Below are 21,090 nucleotides of genomic sequence, written 5' to 3'. Positions count from 1 at the left end.
CAAGGAGCCAATGCAGCGACTCTACAACTGGTGTAATGTGGGCCCACCCTCTGGTCTTCGTCAGCACACATGCAGCTGAGTTTTGAAGTAATTGGAGGTTTGAAATAATCTTTTTGGGAAGACCTGAGACCATGGAGCCATCTTTGGTGCTCCCCCCCGACTCTGACAGACAGGTGGACCCCCACACCAAGTGTGTGTGTGTGTGTGTGTGTGTGTGTGTGTGTGTAGTTGTGGGTGTGCATATGTACATATGGAGGGTGGGAGGGATGGGTTTTCTCTGTTTTTATGTTTTCCTTTATAATGTTTTTAACTGTTGTAAAGCACTTTGTGTTGCATTTAATCATGTATGAAAAATGCTATAATATTAGTATCATGGTATACCTTGATTTGTATCATATAGACTAAAAATCTCCCTCCAGAAAAGGAAGTATTGAAAAATTGGGCTACTTCTACAAGAATTGGCCATGCTTGAGTCTCTGACCAGCCTGTGTGATGTTAGTCAAATCTGGCAACACTGACAAAGAGCAGGAGGAAAAGGGAGGAAAAGGGGCCCTAAGCTCATTTTTGCCTTCGGACTCCCTAGCAGGTTCATCTGGCTATGCATGTTCTCAAACATAACTCATCCAATCACAGCCTGGGCAAAACAAACTAAACAACAGTAAGTTAAAGGTTTTTGATGACTGTTCATGATGACATAGGTATGACTGGACACCATCATACCATCATCATTATAAAATTTAATTTTGCACTAGAACCACAGCTAGAGCTGAAGAGGAAGAATGGTGAAATTTAATCCAAGTAACAGCACTGCTGCCAGAACACTGAGAGGTAAACACAGACATGTCTTTGTTCCAATTTGCAGGCAGCAGAAAGCGTACATGGCCACCCAGGGCCCATTAGCTGAGACCACAGAGGACTTCTGGAGGATGTTGTGGGAACACAACTCAACCATTGTAGTCATGCTCACCAAACTCCGCGAGATGGGACGGGTAACACATCACAATCACACCTTATGTCATGTCATTAAGTATAAAACAGTATTATATCAAATTAACTAAAATCAAAGCCTTAAATCATATCACACAGTTAAAACATCTGGTTTTAGGTATGCTACACTTCAAATTAAAAAACAAGAGTTCTCTGAATGTGCAAACTCAGAGTAAAATTGTTTGGGCAAAAAATCTGGCTTGAAATCTAAAAATTTTGAATGTATTTCAAGATTTGAACAAATTTGAATTTAGTATTTTGGCATGATTGATCATGATTTTTAAGTTGATATTGAGTGTATCTTGCTGTTTGCTCGAATCTAGCATTTAAAATGGTCTTAAAAAGCTCAACAATTTTCCCAGTACCTGCAGATTACACGTTGGTACTGTTTTTCTTGTATAAAAGATGAGTAACTTAATACCAGCAATTCTTCTATATAGTAATGATATATGTAATTAATGCCACTTAGCATAACAGTATACTTGAATATACTTAAATGCATTTGACTGTGCTGTTTTGACAACATTCAGTTTTAATTAAGTATAGTTAAATGTAGCCTGCACTTTATGTAAACCTAAATTATATTACCTCATAACTTTTGATAATTATTAATATACATTTAGAATATTTGTTTAACACACTTTAAATATGTAAATATGTTAAAAAAGTGATTTTTTTTTTTTTCAGTGTCTAACTTACAAAATAGTGTATTTAAATAACTAATAATGGGGTGTCTGAAAATAACTTGTGATGTTAAGTATATTTAGAGTTTTATTTCTTTCATTAATACTATAACTACAAAAATGAGCATGTTGAAAATCAGTTTAAGTACAGAAATCACAGCACACTTGGGAACAATCAAAATACATTTATATGTGGCATTTAATTTGTGTCTCCATACCTGTCAGGCTCATTATATGAATAGATACCTGCATATGCTTATGTCTCACATGAATGATATACAGATGCAAACAATGAGCATGTGGTCAAAAATACACATATTTAATCTTGCCCCTATATCTCCATGTGAAATTACACAGACATGTAGGGACACACAGTATATACATACTTGTGCATAGTGTTCAACTGTGTATATTTTAGAATGTAATTTCAAATATGATCCACAGTTACATTCATTCAACTTGGGAACTCTTTCAACCTCACTCTGACCGTCACCACAGTCTCAATAGGATGACTCAAACCAAAAGGGGTGTGAGGAACAAAAAAATCTCATTATCCAAACCTTGTGGGGCAATAGACATCAGAACAGCACTGCTTACTGGTTACAGGTCACATCCACTCTGTAAAATTTTACAAATGTACATGATGTGGACCATGAGGGGCAACACAAATGTCTCCCAAAGAGCAAGCCCTTCTGTACAGCCCATGAGGTTGTTACACTGGTTAAGTGGGCTTGTATACCTGTCGGAACTGGAAACCGCTGTCCCTGTAAGCATGAGAAATTACATCAACCAACCATTGTGACAAATGCTGCTATGAAAGTAGCAGCATTTGTAGCTGACTCACCTCTGATAGTTGATTCATAAACTGGGGATTAAGTGCTTTATTTAAAAAAGCAGGGTTAGGCCAAAGTGATACCCCTAGAGAGGGAACACAGGTTTCAGAAAAGCTCTCTTGAGAGACAAAGCTTTTAACTCTGTCAGCAATAGGCTCATATCTGGCATGAGTGAGAGACTTCTATATGAGAGGCAAGTCACAGTTTTGTGCCTGCAAGGTATGGCCTGTGCACAAGTGACAGGTTCCCTTCAGAAAGTGACTCACTGAAGCAGCAGTGGGGAACCCACAGCATTTGATCTAGCCTGCAAGGGAATTCATAAATACAAAAAAGCAGTGAAATTTTTTCCGCAATAAAGAAAATAGTATAGCAACACTTTCTTCTGAGTCATCCCTGAACCCAAACGCACATGTGTCGGTTGATATCACGTCAATGCATCATGGTGACTGTCAAGAAAACACAAGTAGATGTGAAGTGTTGTGCTCTCCAAGAGAAATGGACTTTTTTTTATTGAAGTAAAAGACAACCATTGTGTCTAAGTTGGCTTGTGAAGACATACTCACATTGATGAAAAAGGCCATGCTAAACTGGATGAGCTGCAAGGACAAATGTGCTTGGACTAAGGGTGCTGTTTGGGTGCCCAACAAGCAGCTTTCACAAGACCACATTGTGATAGAGACAGTGTTATGCAGGTATGTTTGCATGTCAAGCAGAAGGAGAAATTACGAGGGAGTGCCTTGGTGCAGCTGCAGAACTGCTAGCACTGGACAAAGTAAAAGAGTCAGTTTGTCTCAAATAATTCATAGAGATGAACAGAAAACCTTTTGTGGAACTCAGTGATAGTGTCTGTGTAATTTGGCCTTCATGGTGGACATGACCAAGTCCCCCTCAGAGCTGAACCTCAAGCTTGTAGGTCCCAAACAGCTTCTCAGTTCTCTGTTTTCAAATGTGAAATAATTTGAAGTGAAATTTTAGCTGTGGCAAATGCGACTGTGAAGGGGTAACACTGCATTTTCCTACTCTGCAAAAGCAAAAGCCTCTGTGACATCTATATGCAGATGAGTGTGCAAAACTCCTTCAAGCATTTGGTGAGAGGTGTCAGGACATAAAAATTAAACAAAAAGAACTGATATTTGCTGCGCTGTTTAATATGGAACCAGCTGATGTGCCTGACAACCAACAATGGAAAATCATTGTGCTTCAAACCATCAACCTACTAATGAGGGCAGTTCTTTTCAAAGCTGACTTTTGCAAAGACTTGGTTTTGACTGACTGACCCAAACCTGGAAAACCAGCTGAGAGTAGCACCATCATCACCACCATCTGACATCAGACACCTCACCAAAGAGAAGAAGTTCCAGCCATAGTAGAGTATGGTGTGATATGAGTTCAGTAATTCAGTCTGGCCCCCGAAGGATGTTATAGAGATAGGGAAAAAGGTTCCCCACCCCTGCACTAAAGGATGCCAACCCAATGGCAAGCCATGACATACTGAAACTGCTGAGACAAAAATACTAATCGTGCTGGCTGCCTTGCCTTGGTCCAACTGAGACTGCAGGAAGTGAAGGACAAGCAACATAGACCAGGATACCGGGTCAAGATCAATGCCCAAACACCAGTCTAAAAGACTATCAGAGTTATGGAGTAACTGGCTTAAGTAGATGGACCCCCAGCATAGCTCAACGTCTCACATACAGTCTCGTCTAACTGTTGAGAGACTGACCCCAGCAAGCATTGGTCAGACGACAATAACTGCAACATGGTTATGAGGTCCTCTCTCTCCCTCAAAAGAGCCATTTCATCCTCACATCTGTTTTTTCCTGTGGACTAGTTTTATTTGAAAATATTGAAATATTGGAAAATGATCAGAATGTCAGTAATGTCAGAATATGTTATCATATGTTATCAATCAAAATTGCAGATGTATTGGTTATCCTGTTTGTGTTATAGATGAGTGGGTAAAGGTAAGATGGACAAAAAATAGTCAGAAACTCTAACACATTTTCATCCCAAGTTATGAAATACTGACACTGCTTTGTCATGTTCCTCGGCATTTTATACAGGTCCACAAAATACCCTTTAATGTACTTAAAATTGCAAAATGGTCACAGTTATGACACAGTCTTAGTTTTGAAAGATTCACAGTTTGGTTAGGCTTAGGCACCAAAACTACTTGCAGCCTGAGATGAGCAGCCTCATCCTCCTGTCCTTTTTTTTTGGCCAGAGATGAAACATCTTGAACAATCACTGTATGACACGCACCCTCACCAGGCCCAAGGGTATCAGCACAGATGCTGCTGCCATCAATACCCTGTGAGCAGTAATAAGTTTCCCAAGTTGGAAGTGACTTATTGCTTTCTCCAAACTGTCTATAATCTGGAGAGTGAGACGTGCAACCATTGGTCCACCCATCCATCTCCAGTGGAGTGGGGACCAAGAAAGGCTGCTTGCTGCAGAGGCCACAGATTTCTACTCTTCCAGTTCACTGTGAACCCTTAGGACTGAACATGAGCCAGCACAATCTCTGTGTCGTGGATTACTTGATATAGAGTGGGGAACAGATTATCGTGTCATCCAGATATCGCAAGATCTAGATGTTGATGTGTCAGGCTTGCCAAGTTTTCAGAAATCAGGCAAGCAATAAGATTACACCCTTCGACCCCAAGCCCCTCCCTACCTAGTTTATGTCAGAGCTGCCAACTGTCACGCATTGACCAGGAGAATCACGTGGTTGACGCTTTTCACATGTACATTTTTGTCTAACCCAACACGGTTGCTAAAACACTCTCACGCTGCCTGAACATGACTCACATAAAATAAGAGGGAGCCTCAAAGCCACTGCTTCATGAAAAAAGATAATCATAAATATTGAATAGGCTTTCTCTGCACACAGGACAAAATCTGAACATCAAACTTTTGTCCAGAGCCCTAAGGACACCGTTTGTATGGCTTTAGTCGACAAAGGCCCATACTTATACCACTCCAAAATCAAAAAACAGCTTTCATGTAGAGTATGTAGGGTTTTGCCTTACTTTGATCTTCAATTTCACATCAATGACAAATTGAAATGCTTATAAAAAATACAACTTATAGCACAATCAAGACAGGTTAGGTTAAATTATTTAGCCCTCGTCTTCTCAAATCCACATTTTCAACAACAGAATTACTCTGTGCATTCACCAGGATACAGTCTCTGAAATTAACAATGAACTGATGGTAGATCCTCAGACCCTGGTTAGGTCTGGCCTTCTGACTTACGCCATGATGTCTGGAGGTTGGCAAGAGTATGCTTGTCAACCATACTTATTCATCATTGACCATGGTTATTGATTTGGCTGAACTGTTAATTTGGCTGCTAAATTTGTAGAAGGAACATTCCTTGGGCCTGAATAGTGATGACTGGGTCATCTGTGGTGTGTAAAAAATGGCCCAACTTTACTGATACCAGATCTCACTCCATAGTAAATGAAATATTGGCAGCCCGGGTTACCATTGCTACGCATGTTAAGTTTTCCATTCTCGCACTGCACATATGGATTTACCATTGAAATTCACAGTAATTTTTGAACAAGTAAACAAAAGCCAGCTTCTCATTTCTAGCTGATGACAGTGGATTTTGTCAGCTAAATGATGATTTTAAAGGTGTAACTAGCTAATGTAATCTAATGCTAATGCTTAGACTCTGTCAGCTGAGAAGAATGTCTCCAGTTGACGTTTCCCTGTGAAAGAGTCTTAAATATGTACTTGATGGCTGCATACAGGATGCAACATTAAAAGACTACATGTTCCAGGTATAACATCATCATCCTCACCAGCTGTTGATCCATGTCATGTACTGAGGGAGCAGCATTATTGGTGTATTTCAGTGTAGAGCTAGTTCACCCCAGAGCGAGCTATTCAAGATAAAATGTAAAAGTAAAAAAGTGTAGGCTATTTGAAAAGTTATTCAGTCCAACATACCCTTTTAATTGTTTGGATGCAATGGATGGAATAGCAACCATCACCACTGTCACACTCATGTAGGTAATCTCAAACTGTTTAATATAACTTGTCACCCCACAAAATAATGAAGAAAGCCACTAACATGCTATTTGCCTTTGGACATAATGTTTGGTTACCACTGTAGGTACTAAGCTAGTTAGCCAGACATGCTAAAGTTTGCATCTTACGATGGACTAGATAAAGACAGTTTAATCTATTCTTCACAAGTTTGCTCTTGTGTTTTAGGTTTTTAAAAGACAAGAAAATAGACGCCACCCTCCAAACTCTTGAGATACTGAGTATCACTCTCCTTAGAGCCTCACACCACATTAATGTAGAGAAATGCAAAGACTGACAGGCCTGCTGTGCCTGGTTACTCTTATTACAACTTCTTACTCAACCTGGTAATTAATACCTTATTTTATGGTATACCTCCTTTGCCCATATACACATATACATCTATCTCAAGTTTAGACTACCACCAAAACAAAATGGACAGATGCCCTGCGGTTTCTTGAGGCAGTCTGCCCATTTCAGAACATTAATCTGTCACTTATGTTTCCAAGCCTTATATTTATAGTAATTTTACATTGATATCATTGGCTATTCCAGGTAAAACTCAAACAGACAGATATTCTGATTACATGCACCACATTTGTGATACATGTCCTCTCTCCATTCTTTAGGAAAAGTGCCATCAGTACTGGCCTGCCGAGCGCTCTGCACGCTACCAGTACTTTGTTGTGGACCCCATGGCTGAGTACAACATGCCTCAGTACATCCTGAGAGAGTTCAAAGTCACAGATGCCAGGGTAGGTTCTCCTCAGTGAAGCTTTGCTGTTGTTGCTGAGGCAGCAGCAGGAAGATGGTGTCAGCTCAGTTCACTGTAATTGGAAAGGTCATCAATGTCTCTTTGGATGATATTTTTGTAACAGAGCATGCAGACAGAGTGGCATTTTCTTTGCATAAAGGGCTTTTTTTTTATCCATCTTTTTAGCATTTGTGAATTTCACTGCTCCAATCCAATTTTGCTTTGAGACACTATATATTAGTAAGAAACAGGATTGTTCTTCATGGCTTTGAAACTAATACATGTAAATTTTTTTAATTAAAAGTAAAAATGTGTTTCCAAGGAGTTCCATGAAAAGAGAAACTCAGATTGACAGAAAAAATAGCTTTTGTTGTGAGACACATTAGACTGAGACTTGGACTGCTTCTTTATTGATCCCAATTTGGGAAAATATTTAAATTTAAATTATTAAGCTTGAAAGTTAATTAGATGAGTTCCATGATACAAAAGGTTATTTCTTGTATGGTCTAGAGGGAGTAAGGAATATTGGACTGGTAAATATTAATTTATGTATGCTTTTTTTTTCTTTTTTCTTTTTTTTTTGAGTATTTGATTATTTTTTTTTACATTCTGACTATTTTCTCAACTTTACTTTGAAATTGTACCTGCTATATTCTTGCTTGTGTGTCAGTATTTTCAAAATAAAAACAAAATTTTAAATAAGATAGTTTGTGGTAAAAGAAAACTCTGAAGTCTGTATTAAATAAAGTGAAAGTAATTGTAGTAATTTCTTTATCCTTGATAATGTGTTACCCCACTAATCTGGTGTGTACCGCAGCTAACAGGAGTGGGCTGTAGATTTGAGTGTGAGTTACTTACGATATCTATCTCATTTTCCTGTGTTGTTTGTTAGGATGGTCAGTCAAGGACCATCAGACAGTTTCAGTTCACTGACTGGCCAGAACAAGGAGTGCCAAAAACTGGGGAGGGATTCATCGACTTCATCGGCCAAGTCCATAAAACTAAGGAGCAATTTGGACAAGATGGACCAATCACTGTGCACTGCAGGTGGGTGGGTGTTGGTCTGTGTGTGTGTGTGTGTGTGTATGTGGGCCCATGTATTACTTATGTTGTGGGGACATAAATCTGTTTACATAGTCACATTGTGGGGACTCGCTGCAATGCAGGTTACCACAATGTAAATCATTCAATTTTAGGATGAAGACTTGGGTTAAGGTTAGAGTAAAGGTTAGGGTTAAGTTAAGGTTAGGTTAAGGGTTTGGGTTAGGCAAGTAATGGTTAGAATTATGGTGTGGGGGTTTTTTTGTTTTTTTCCTAATGTGAAGTTGACTTTGTAGCATGTAGGCATGTATGTCTGCAGTGGTGATGGAGGACTGCATGATATTGAAGCATGTTCCCAACATTTTGTCCACTTCATTTACATGTATGAAGGAGCTAAAATATTAGAAATTATACAAATCAATTATGAGATCTTAAATCCAAGCAGAATCTCTAGGCTTAAGCCAAGTAATAATATCTGTATGTCTTGGTATTGTTATAAAGACATCTGAGTGTTGTTGAAATGCTACTTGATCGTGAGAAGGGTATGGAAAAAAGATTTAAGGGGAAAAAAGACGTCTTTTGTAAATTAGCTGTATGTTTGTTCCCTGACTAAGAACACAACTCTGTGTGTCATTTGTTGGATGTATGGATTAATTATGACACAATGGCAATCAGTCACAGCTTTAGAATTTCTTAAGTAATATTTTCATTTTATATTCCATCTGAGTCTCAAGACGTGAAGACCCATTTCAAAACATGGATCCCGTTCTTTGACCGCATTAACAACAGATAGTGACATTAAATGAGTTTAAGTTTGTTTTGCAGCCTTATATTCACTGTACCTATATGATAGAAATCTCAGTTAATGCATGTGCATACTGATTAACTGACCAATTCTTCTCTACCTTTATTTGATTAATGCTGTTTTGTTAAACAAGTGTGGGTGTCAGTGGGTGTCAAAACATTATTCTTATGTGTTAATATTTCAGATAAATACTGTATATAAGTATTATTAAAAGAAAAAGAAACATCTTACTATAATGCAATCCAATATAACAACATCACAACCTGCAGCCTCAAAAATTACTATAGATCTCAAGACCTCTTTGACACAATGTTTCTCAAAGGTAGAATTTATATTTAAACTCATATATTGGATCATCTACAGGGGATTCTGTTTGCAAGGCTCACCAGGCATGAGTGACTGCTGGCTATTAGGGTTCAACATCCAACTCCTTATTCCTATAATCCGTTTTGTTTTGAGCTCACTCGTGGGGGCGTGGTGGCGTGATTACTGTCAGGTTCCTGTGTTCTGGCATGATTTTATTTGGCCTTCAGATGAAAAGAAAAAGGTTCTTGTTTAGTTTCATTTGAAACTTGTTCTTGGCAGCTTTGTCTGTTGAGCTCCCATCGCTTTGATTTTATTCAACTTTATTGGAATACTTTATTTACTTTTTCTGATAGAGTTGTTAATATTTAAATGTTGCTATTATAGTATAGTAGTTCCTAGTAAAGTACAGATGTCACAAAAATTATTTATCACTTATTTATCACTTATTTCCCCATTAGCATTAGTTCTCACTAATGCTAAGTATTTGATGTAGGCTCTATATACCTACACAGATACACTATGAAACTGTGCTTATCTTGACCTGTTAACATCTGTTTTTGCTTGGTATTTTCATAATTAAAGAATCATTACTGTACATTCAGTAGTGAACGTGTGCCAATCTAACTTCCAGTCAACTAAAATACATACAAAATGTATGTGTGTGATCAACTTTATGATGTGTAATGAGTGTAAAGAGTTTCATAATGTGTGTATCCACCAGTGCTGGTGTTGGGCGGACGGGTGTGTTCATCACCCTGAGCATCGTCCTGGAGAGGATGAGGTACGAGGGAGTGGTCGACCTCTTCCAGACCGTCAAGACACTCCGAACTCAGAGGCCGGCCATGGTGCAGACAGAGGTATGATATACTGCTGCTGGAGTGCATGAGGGGCAGGACATAAAAGACGACAGAGGAAAATGTCATATCAGTAAGAAAAGAGCATAGAGGGGTAAACAAAACACATTACAGCATGTTAAATTGATTCATTAAAAGTTCATAATATAGCAGTGCATGTTCACAGCTTTATTCCAATGCCCTCACACTGTGAAAAACATTGCTTTTAACTAAATCTACTGAAGTTACATTTCACCACCACACTTTGATGTTTGACACACCATTTTTACATTAGCAGCTGCTGTAGCCCTTATTATTTATTACTGCTTAACTTATGGCTTCCCACTTTTGTCACTAGGACCAGTACCAACTGTGCTACCGGGCTGCTCTGGAGTACCTGGGAAGCTTTGATCACTATGCAACATAACCCCACCCTGAGGGACACCCTCAGAAGAGTTCAGTGTCTCCTCTGAGCCATATCCACTCAGTTCCATCAGTCCCTGCGGCCTGATGAGGAGGCTACAAGGAGAACTGATGAGGTTATCACAGCAGGAAACAGGGGAGATTGGAGGGAAGAGGAGAGGGGGAAGGACAACCTCCTCCTGGACTGGTGCCATGATTCTGCCACAGACCCCTCACCAAAACGTCCCAAAAACAAACCCTGAAAGACTTGTAGTCATGCCTCGTTCTGATTCTTGACTGAATACTCCTGTCACTCCCCAATTTCTGCCTCCTCCTAATAGCAAAAACTATTTTTCTGCTATTTTCATTTATATTTATCATTACAATGTTATGAATATTTAGAATTTATTTTGTATTCACTTACACTGGTTATTATATGTCTTAATGGGTCTTTTTTAAATGTGCTTATCTTTTTTTTATTTTATTAGCACAAAGGACATGTATTTTCAACATCCTCTGAATTATTAATACTGGAGAGCGTATAGTCACAGCTGCTAATAATTGTTTTTTGTTCCATAGATATATTATAATGTTACCATTACTCAGTTTGTCTTATTTAGGGGGAAATGTGGGTTTTGACTTCCTGTCTTCACATTCAACTGACTGATGATAATGATATGGATGATGATGATGATGATGATGATATTTACCACACAGAGAAAATAAACAGATAAAGTTTGTGAACTGCAGTATGAAATAAACCAATTATACATGCAAAGACTATTCACATCTCAACAACTGCTAGCATGTTAGAGTTTCTTGTCCTCTTAAAACCTTCAGAAATATGGAGACTTCCAACAAAAGAAATATAGAGCTGTTGAAAAGGTTGTGTGCACCATAGTTTTCACATGCCTTCTGAATGTGCACTCGGGATGACTAAGCACAGACAGCGAGTGTGTGTGTGTGATGATGTCAAATGCTGATCACATGCTCCATCCATGAAAAAAAAAGAAATCCATTATGGCATCAGGGAAGAATTCCAACACTCCAAATTATGACAAGGTGTAACTGAGAGCATTAGACCAAGACCCAATGCTGAATTTTAGTTAAAGTGGTTTAGCTGCTCAACCTTAAAGGATAAAACTGACTTTATTATATGATTTCTTATTGTTAACAAATTCCATGAACACATCAGACCCAACAATGTGTTAGTCTGTCTCTCAATACTTTCTGACTTCCTTGTCTGTGACTCTCAGCACCAGGCCCATTGGTCCCTCCTGAAGACATGTATTTTTAAAAAATGACTCACAAATATATAGTTTAAGTTTAAAAGAATACTGAGTAATTGTCCTGTTAGGTTGACACTGGTAAGTTTTTGGGGCAGCAGAATAGTGTTGAATTGATTCAAAATAGTGTGTGTGTGTGTGTGTGTGTGTGTGTGTGTGTGTGTGTTTAGGGTAATGAAGGAACACATCATCTAATGTGACAGTGTGGTTCACTGATGTACTTTGGTCGTTTTTGGACCACAGTATGGCACAGATGAACAAGATGTGTCAGGCTTCTATACACACATGATTCTTGTTAGTAGATACATTCATTGTTGGTCCAGGTCTGCACATGGGATTTCTTGACAATGGAAAAATTTAGAGGATGATAAGAATTTACCTTTAAACAGGCTGTTTTTAAACCCAACACAGTTCACAGCTGAATTTAAAAAAAAAAATATCATGGATTTGGAAGAATGCTCGGGCACAATTAGATCATATGGAAGAAATCTGAAAGTATGATGAGGCTGTTCAACACAATCACACATTTCCCTCAGTTGCTTTTAGCCAAAGTTACTTTAAGTAAGTTTAGCTTAGCCGAAAATACCTACCGTACAATTTACCGTACAATCTAATTTTCAGTGTTTCTAATCATCTCACAAAATTGGCAGACATAATGGTAATATAGCCCTAATTTCAAAAAAAAGTTGGGATGCTGTGTAAAATGTAAACAAAAACAGAATGCAATAATTTGCATATGACCTGTGTTTACCAATAGACCTTACGGTTATACATAGTAAACAGCTTTATGAAATGTTCCCAACTCCATGTCCTTTCTACAGTCATGTGTTCACAAAGTGAACATCCTCGCTTGTGAACGACTGAGCCTTTCTAGGATGCCCCTTTCATACCCAATCATGATACTATCACCTGTTACCAATGAACCTTTTTACCTGTGGAATGTTCCAAACAGGTGTTTTTGGAGCATTCCACAACTGTTATGGTGAAGAAAAGTCAGTATGGACAGTGTACCATTACATCGTGGACGACATGCTGCATGCAACACAACTTTGACATCATACAGGGAAGTGATGTAGTGGTCCTCACACTTTTCTGACTTTCCCACTCATCTTATGACCTGCGCCTTTCTGTTCACATCCATGACTTTACACAGACAGGATACATAAGCAGATGCACTGGATCCCCATTCATGATATATCACAGCTCAACTATTTTCTCACTGAGTTGCAGACGGACAGAGGACTGAATGCAACATCGGTGTTCATCGGTGGATCTCTGTAGTTTTCAGTTGAGATGACAAAGTGGGGTGGACCATATGACAAATTCATTTCACAGAGTAAAACTGAAGGGGTCTTATCTGTTGTATATATGATCTGTTTTCTATTTGTTAATACGAAGCAGAGAAAAATGTCTTGAAAACCTTGATGTTAATAAAGTTGAATAATTGGGTTTTTAAAATAGAAGTTGTTGATTTTTTTCACTTCTCAGCTCGTGAAAACATGGTGTGTGGTGACACTCTGTGTCAGCCCTTTCTGCTTCTCTGAGGAGGACAGATGTTAAAAATAATGCAGAGTTACAAAATACACTTCCACACTCTTCTTTCCTTCTCTTTTTCTCCCCCTCTTTCACGTCACTCTCTTCTTTTTTCCTGTTGAGTAGTGTTTCAGCCCAGATTAGCAGTGTGTCACAGTGATAAAGATGGTGATCAGACTGAATTAGTATCAGGAGATTACATTTATGAATTCTGAAGTGGCTCTTTGATTGTCAAGAGCTTTGCATGAAAAACATTTTATTGAGTTAGAAAATAATTTTTACAAAGAAGTCATAGAGGACTATTTATTTTAATTCCTACAAGGCTCCATCAAAACCGGAACAAGTTCCCGAGGGATGTTTTATATTCCTGAAATTTTTGTAACGAAAATCAGTGGAATGTGATATTTTCTTAAATAAAAGCAGCAATATCTGACTAAAAATAAAAAACATAAAATTAAAATAATAAAAAAACATTCTCCATTAAGTGGGTTGAGATCTTGTGCCCATGACCTGTCTTGAGATATATTCGGGTTTTTCCATTAATCCATCACCTACATGTGTACATATCATCCCAGCATCTGTGAACTGAGGTAGCCATTTTCATTACAAACTATGACAGGAGGTGTTAAGTGTTTGAACAACAGATTTCTGTTGGGAATGCAGACCTGTAAGGAATACACTGCTGTACATTTCTTACAGCGGACTTACAACAGACCTGGATGGCTGTCTCCATTCTCTGTGTTTAACACAGGGATGATTATCACAGTAGATTTTTCCTACAGTCCATTTTTGGACAGTAGGTGATTTATGGGTGAATTTAATAATTGGAGGTCTGGGTGCTGATTTAAATTGCTGTGTATAATGGTATTGGTACTGTACGGCTTTCTATGTACATACACTATATGAATTCAGAAAAAGTAAAATAACATGTTTGTATTTCTTCCAAAGTGTGTTTTTAAATCTCTGACAGGTTAGGAATCCCTGGTGCAGCACTATTTATCAGCTGAGGTCTCTACAATTGAAACACAAGAGGCATGTTCTGGAAAAGAGGGCGTTGTGATTGGTTGAGGAAGTACGGAAGCCCCACCTGCTGAGCTCCATGTAAACAAACGCACACTGGGCATGCGTCACTGGAATAATGGAGGACTGTCTTTTCTACCCGGACTGATGATGTCTGTATTTCTACTCTACTACCCGTGATCTCAGAAAATAACAACTCGTCAACATTTCAGTGCGTGTAAGTTAATGTGTGCCACTTCAAAATGAGTTTGCTTGTCGGAAAGTAGTAGTAACTCTAAGTTTGTGCACAAGAAACTGAGGGTCAGCAACAAGCCATGTTTGCTAACGATAGTTGGTGAACGTTAGCTGAGAGCGGAGGCAGCTGTCAGATCTCTTGAGTCCGCTAACGCTACTATGCTTTCAAGAAATTATTGTCCGTGGTTACAGGGCGATTTGCATTATCTGTAAATGTCGGTTACTTGCCGTTTACTCCTGAATATGTCAGTGGTTTGCTTTTTGTTGACTACACTTTTAATTCCCGAGGCGCAGAGTAAGCTACCCTGTAGTTAGCATGTTAGCTAGCGAACTAGCTAAATATATATATTTTTTTTCTCGAGAAGCAGCGCTGTCAGTGGGCCACTGTGTGTAACAGGCGCCGTATTGACCCAACCACAGTCTGACCATCAGAATTAACGAGGATCGTTTCCAATCCCGATTACACGGCGGACCCCCAGGTCTTCAGGGGTTTCATAGTGATGTCCGTAATGCTGGAGTTAAGGGCATGTTGCCTGTTAGCTTAAAGTAAAGCATCGTCTCGGTTGGTCGATTCCTGTAATGCACATCGCATAACTTCTGTGGTCAAACTGGACCCTCTTGGGATTTTGAGCTCTTTTAAGTCTTAAATATCATAGCTAACTTGGGCGAATGCATAAAAGTAGTGACTATTTTTCTAATACAACATTAGTGTTATCTTTGGATACAGTTTGGACTTTTTTTTAATGTATTTATTTATTTTATTTATTTTTTATTTTTCCCCCCACAATCTGAATAAAGGTTTCGCAGATCTGAAACACAATAATAAGTTTGTTTTTGGTTTTGAGCACAGTAGTTTTTGATCAGGTCTAATGTGGTTCTGTAATTTTGCCCTTTTTGTAGTTCCAACAAAGCGAATAGTTTCCACAAACCTGAAATAAGGTTTTAACTGTTAACAGTCTCTGAAGTTGACTTGTTAACTGAGTCCAGCTTTGATACGTCTAACTATAGTGGTTTTTGTCTTGTGGTCTGGATGTAGAAAAAGAAGTGAAATCACTCCTTTTTGTCTTCTCTCAAACCAAATTACAGTTTCACTAAGCTGCCATGGAGTCTAACAGCATCAAGCCTGTTACTAGGATTTACTGGTACTCTTTTATTAACCTTAAGTGGTGTAACAACAGAGAATTGGCCAAGTAATACTCTCCCTTTACTTTTCCTGTAATTGGAGAACAACTCAAGATGGTCTGTTACTGTCAAGTGATGGCACAGAACTGATGCACGTTTTGTCACAAGCTGAAAAGAGTTGAAGAAAGTGCTTTAAAGTGAGCCAAACACTGTCAAACATGAGTGTCAGACATGTAACCTACATGTTTCCACGATCATGTCCATATTCTCCACTAATCAGAGCGGAGGTCAGAGTAACAATCCCAGGATGACCACAGACACGCCAGCCCAGAGTGTGGGCTCCAGGATAATGACGTTCACCCCCTCCAAAGAGGAGTTCAAGGACTTCAGCCGGTACATTGCCTATATGGAGTCACAAGGAGCACATAAAGCTGGAATGGCAAAAGTAAGTCGGGTCAATACTGATTTGTAGTTTGTAGGGCTAATCTGCTGTCATATAAAATAATAGGACTTCATTATTAACCATGCTGCTTGCCTCAGTAATTAGTAATTAGTAGTTTGCAGTGAACAGGACTAGAGCTGCAGCGATTAGTCGAGTAATCGATTAGTCAATCTAAAGAAAATAAATTGGCAACTATTTTAATGATCAGTTGATTCAGTAATTTTTTGAGAAAAAACATCAAATGTCATCATATGTGTTGGTTCCAGCTTCTTACATGTAAAGGTTTGCTGCTTTCCTTTGTTATTTCTGATGAACAGTTCTTAGGCAGGTCTGAAGACATTGTTTTGGGCTCAGGGAAATTGTGATGAGCATTTTTCACAATTTTTTTGACATTTTATAGACTTAACAATAATCAATTGATAACATAATTGGCAGATTAATCGATAATCGAAATAATAATTGTAACCCAAAACAGGACATGCAGTGCAGAAATGGACTCAAGCTGAAAATACATTTAACCCAACACATCACCTGAACCAAAGCCCTACCTAAGAAGGAGAGCAGCAGACATTTGTTTGGAATCTTAGTACGGCGTTGATGCACATTTAACAGTTCTTGTGGCTGCTTCACAATAGAGGAAGAGTTTTTATTATATCTTTTAACAGCAGAGTATTAAGGTACAGTCACTTGGGGAAGCTCTGCACAGGTTTTAACTGAATCAATCCACATTCCCATGTTGTATCAGTGTATCAGTGCAATTACATGTACTCTAATAGTTCACATGTAAATTTGGCATAATTTAAATTTTTACAGCACCGAGTCATTATAACAGTAATTAATTCCAGTCATATCTACTTTGCCATTTGTTTGATCACTGTTAAACTACCATCAGTGACACTGAGCTTCAGTGACGATAGCAAAGTTGACACAAGTAGAAACAATCAGTGAGCGATACATCTTGTCTTGATATATTTAGGATAATATTTCCACATCAGTCTGCGCTTGGAGTTTCTCTTCTCTTTTCATTCTTTTTCTGTTCTCTTATTTTCTTGCAGATTATTCCACCTAAAGGCTGGAAACCTAGAAGGACCTATGATGATATTGATGACCTGGTGATTCCTGCACCCATTCAGCAGGTGGTGACTGGCCAGTCAGGACTGTTTACACAGTACAACATCCAGAAGAAGCCAATGACCGTCTATGAGTTCCGCAAGACCTCCAACATGGACAAGTCAGTTTACATAGTGAATTGTGAACTCGAGTTGATCAGTAAATGTTTTTCACACAATGACTCTAAGATTATGATGCAGACAACCTGATAGAGTGGGTGACTTCCCGAAAACTATCACTTTGATTATCAAAGTTTTTTCCCTGGACATCAAATACTTTTCACTGAATATCTCAAAACATTTCTCATTGTAGGTTCTGCAATCCCCGATACGGGGATTTTGATGAGCTGGAGAGGAAGTTTTGGAAGAACCTGACCTTCAATCCACCCCTTTATGGGGCTGATGTCAGTGGAACACTGTATGATCCAGTGAGTGGTCATGGGTTGGGTACTGCCACCAAATGGAACTTACATCACTTCATCATGTTAATCAGACCGTTCAATTTCATGTTCACACATTCAGCCATCTCCAGTAATTTCTTATTTCCCTGATCAGGTAAAGGTGCCACATGTTGTACTTTTACACATCAGTGTCATTGTGATTTGCAGCCTCTGCTGAATCCCTCCTTTGTAGGATGTGACCGAATGGAACATCGGCCGTCTCAACACCATTCTGGACACTGTGGAGAGCGAGAGTGGAATCAAGATCAAAGGAGTCAACACACCTTACCTCTATTTTGGCATGTGGAAGAGTGCTTTTGCTTGGCACACAGAGGACATGGATCTGTACAGCATCAACTACCTGCACTTTGGAGAACCAAAATCCTGGTACAGCACAGTCAGGGACACGCCCTCACACTGCTGGACATAGACGTGTTACACATTGTTTCTGCTTTTCAGCTTGTTTTTAACAACAAAATTGCTATTAGAGAGACAATAAACTGTATGTGAAAGTAGCACTGGGAGGATGAGAACAGTCAGCTAATGGGTGTATACGTATCTAAGAATTACTGATAAATATGTATATTTTTATTCTTATTTTAAATGAACACAGTTTATGTGTTCAAATAATGAATATTCACATACATCTGCAGCTCTTATATTTACCAGAAGAGATCATTAGGCTTGGGAGCTAGAAATAATTCAAAAGAAAAAGCTTCTTTAACAGTAAACCGTATTCTTTTCAGCTAAGTAACGTAGTTTACAAATAATGATGAATTAGCTTTGTTTTTGCTGGAGGAGGTGCAGAAACAAAAAGTGGTTTCAGCGCAGTAACTGGTGTATTCAGGATCACTCTGCTCTGATACAGTAAACGTTTTTTTTTGAAAGATGAACATATTCTCTTTATCTGTTTCTTTGTACAATTGTGGGTGAATTTGTTGGTGAACGCAGCAAATTACAGTAACCCAGCAATAAACGGTGACCTTTGTGAGCATGGGAATCTTCAGGTGTTGTTGAGGAGTTATTCCATTGTTATTACTTAGTCTTGGTTCTCCAAATCAACGAACAACCTTAAATAAGCAGATCATTCAAAGTAAAACAAGCTTTACTGACATCACAGGCACCATTGTATTTAATATAACTGTATTTTTGTTGTTCTTCAGGTATGTTGTTCCACCAGAGCACGGGAAAAGACTGGAACGACTTGCCAAAGGTATGTGATTGGTTGTAGCCGAGCTCCAAAATGGATTTTAATATGTTCCAACAGGCACTCATCACATTTTTCTCTAATCTTCCTTTGACCGCTGGGTGCTACAAGTCACTTCAGCTTGTCGTGCTCAGGTTGTTTTAATGAGAAAGTCAGAATTGCTTTCAGTGAACCTCCACACTGTATGGACTAGGGCTGTATGTTTCAGCATCAATGGCACGATGTGTGCATGTGCAGTAGTCCCTCAAAGGCAAGTTAACTCAAACATGTCATGCCACAACTTTTTTGCTGCTAGACACAAGAGGAAAACATAAGGTTCTCATTGTTCATGACGAAATGACAAGAAAAATCTGTCTGATATTATAATTTAATCTGATTTATACATAAACAGAGTTTGTGTACCACACTTCCTGATATGCTCTAGTGAAGGGGTGAACTTCATCAGTTTATCAAACAATCAAAGCAGACCCCACTCGTCACCTATCATAACATGAAAATGAGCACTGCCTGTTTTGGTCTGCTCAGTTGCACCCTGTGAATAGAGCACATAGTGAACTGATAGGTGAATACTAGAGGCAAGTGTTCACTTACACGCTTTCATGATAATGGTAATAACAATAATAATAGTAATAATAATAATAATAAACAAACTGTTGCAAAGCTTAACAAAGATGGAGAAAGACAAAAGTTCAGGTCCACTGTGATATCTTAAAAAAACTCATGGCAGAATATAGTAACAGCAGTTGAAATGCTAGACGATCCTATTTCTCTGAACTTAGACATAAAAATTGTAACAATCAAACAAACAAGTTTTTTTCTCAGCTGTTGATAGTCTCATGAATCCTGCCAGTAACTACTACTCAGTAGTAGTAGTACACTACACCAGAGCACAACAAAATGCAATGAATTCTCTGCCTATTTTAAAGATAAGACTGCAGCCATCAGAGCGAACACTACTCAGATCGACAATGAACCTCACAGTATTACTCCAAAATCCAAATACAACATGCACTGGACTTGGAAATGATGAAGACAGTTGTCTGTGAGTTAAAATCCTCTACCTGTCTTAGGTCCAGCTCTTTTCAGTCTCTATGTACTACCTCTTGGCTATGTTATTAGACATTGTAAATGAATTTCCATAATTACACAGACAGTACCCAGCTTTATATGTCTGTAAGCTCAAATGACTACAGTTCTATCAACAGCTTAATTGTGTGTATCTCAGACATCATTTTGCACACTCTTGACTATCTGCAGCTATATCAGGATAAAACTGAGATCTTTGTTATCGAAGCAAAAAGCTAAGAGAGAAACTGCCTAAGTGCTGTCCGGGTTTTTAAATCACTGAATGGCTTTGCCCCATCTTATCTGTCTGACATTAGGTCACTTAGATCGCCTGACTCAAACCTCTTGATTGTTCCTTAATCCAGAACTAAAAGGCACAGAGAGCAGCCTTTGTTAATTATGCCACAAAACTCTGGAGCAGCCTCCCTGAAGGTCTTTGGGGTTCAAAATCTATTGACACCTTTAAATGAGATCTTAAGACACATCTTTTTCTTCGCTTTCTCCTGAAGTGTTGGCTGTTTTTTTTTTTTTTGCCTTATCTGGTTGTTTTAATTCTACATTATGTTTTGTTGTTCTATTTATTGATTTTTCTCTAGTTTTCATTGTTTTATCACACATGTTGTTATTATTTGCTTTTATTTGAAGCACTTTGTGTTGCATTTTATGCATGAATTGTGCTGTACAGATAAAATTTATTCATATTATTAAAAGTCAAATAAAATCAGGAAAGGCTCTGATAAAAGTATGTTTTAAGAAGGGACCTACAGTAGATCACTCAGCACTCAGCTGAGTCAGCTGACCTGAGTTCCTCTGGCAGTTTAGGGCTTAACTTGGTTGTGTGTATTCTGGTTATCAGTGGCATCTCGTCTCAATGCTGGTTAAAAGTGAAAAAGGTCCTGTCATGGGGCTGGTCTGTGTCCTATTGTAAGAAACACTTAACACAAGACTTG

The 21,090-nt window shown here is 38.5% G+C and overlaps 2 protein-coding genes across 11 annotated transcripts in view; both read left to right on the top strand.

Moving 5' to 3' along the window:
- The window catches only part of ptprfa (protein tyrosine phosphatase receptor type Fa), a 328,374-nt gene extending 314,943 nt beyond the window's left edge, over positions 1-13,431 (top strand). For all 8 annotated transcript variants that reach the window (XM_076722953.1, XM_076722954.1, XM_076722952.1 and 5 more), the window contains 5 exons: positions 863-989; positions 7,171-7,296; positions 8,188-8,342; positions 10,169-10,304; positions 10,639-13,431. In XM_076722953.1, coding sequence (XP_076579068.1) covers positions 863-989; positions 7,171-7,296; positions 8,188-8,342; positions 10,169-10,304; positions 10,639-10,707 — 613 coding nt within the window. In that variant the 3' untranslated portion in view covers positions 10,708-13,431. The remainder of the gene's footprint in view (positions 1-862; positions 990-7,170; positions 7,297-8,187; positions 8,343-10,168; positions 10,305-10,638) is intronic.
- A 1,177-nt stretch (positions 13,432-14,608) lies between these two features.
- The window catches only part of kdm4aa (lysine (K)-specific demethylase 4A, genome duplicate a), a 30,984-nt gene continuing 24,502 nt past the window's right edge, over positions 14,609-21,090 (top strand). For 2 of the 3 annotated variants that reach the window (XM_076722960.1, XM_076722958.1), the window contains exons 1-6: positions 14,609-14,738; positions 16,158-16,322; positions 17,375-17,550; positions 17,742-17,856; positions 18,062-18,255; positions 19,032-19,081. In XM_076722960.1, the coding sequence (XP_076579075.1) occupies positions 16,185-16,322; positions 17,375-17,550; positions 17,742-17,856; positions 18,062-18,255; positions 19,032-19,081 (673 nt within the window). In that variant the 5' untranslated portion in view covers positions 14,609-14,738; positions 16,158-16,184. The remainder of the gene's footprint in view (positions 14,739-16,157; positions 16,323-17,374; positions 17,551-17,741; positions 17,857-18,061; positions 18,256-19,031; positions 19,082-21,090) is intronic. The other variant, XM_076722959.1, reaches the window with a different exon arrangement.

Source organism: Chaetodon auriga, chromosome 3, assembly GCF_051107435.1.
Source record: "Chaetodon auriga isolate fChaAug3 chromosome 3, fChaAug3.hap1, whole genome shotgun sequence".
Taxonomy (NCBI): domain Eukaryota; kingdom Metazoa; phylum Chordata; class Actinopteri; order Chaetodontiformes; family Chaetodontidae; genus Chaetodon; species Chaetodon auriga.
This window is presented reverse-complemented; position numbering and strand designations above follow the sequence as displayed.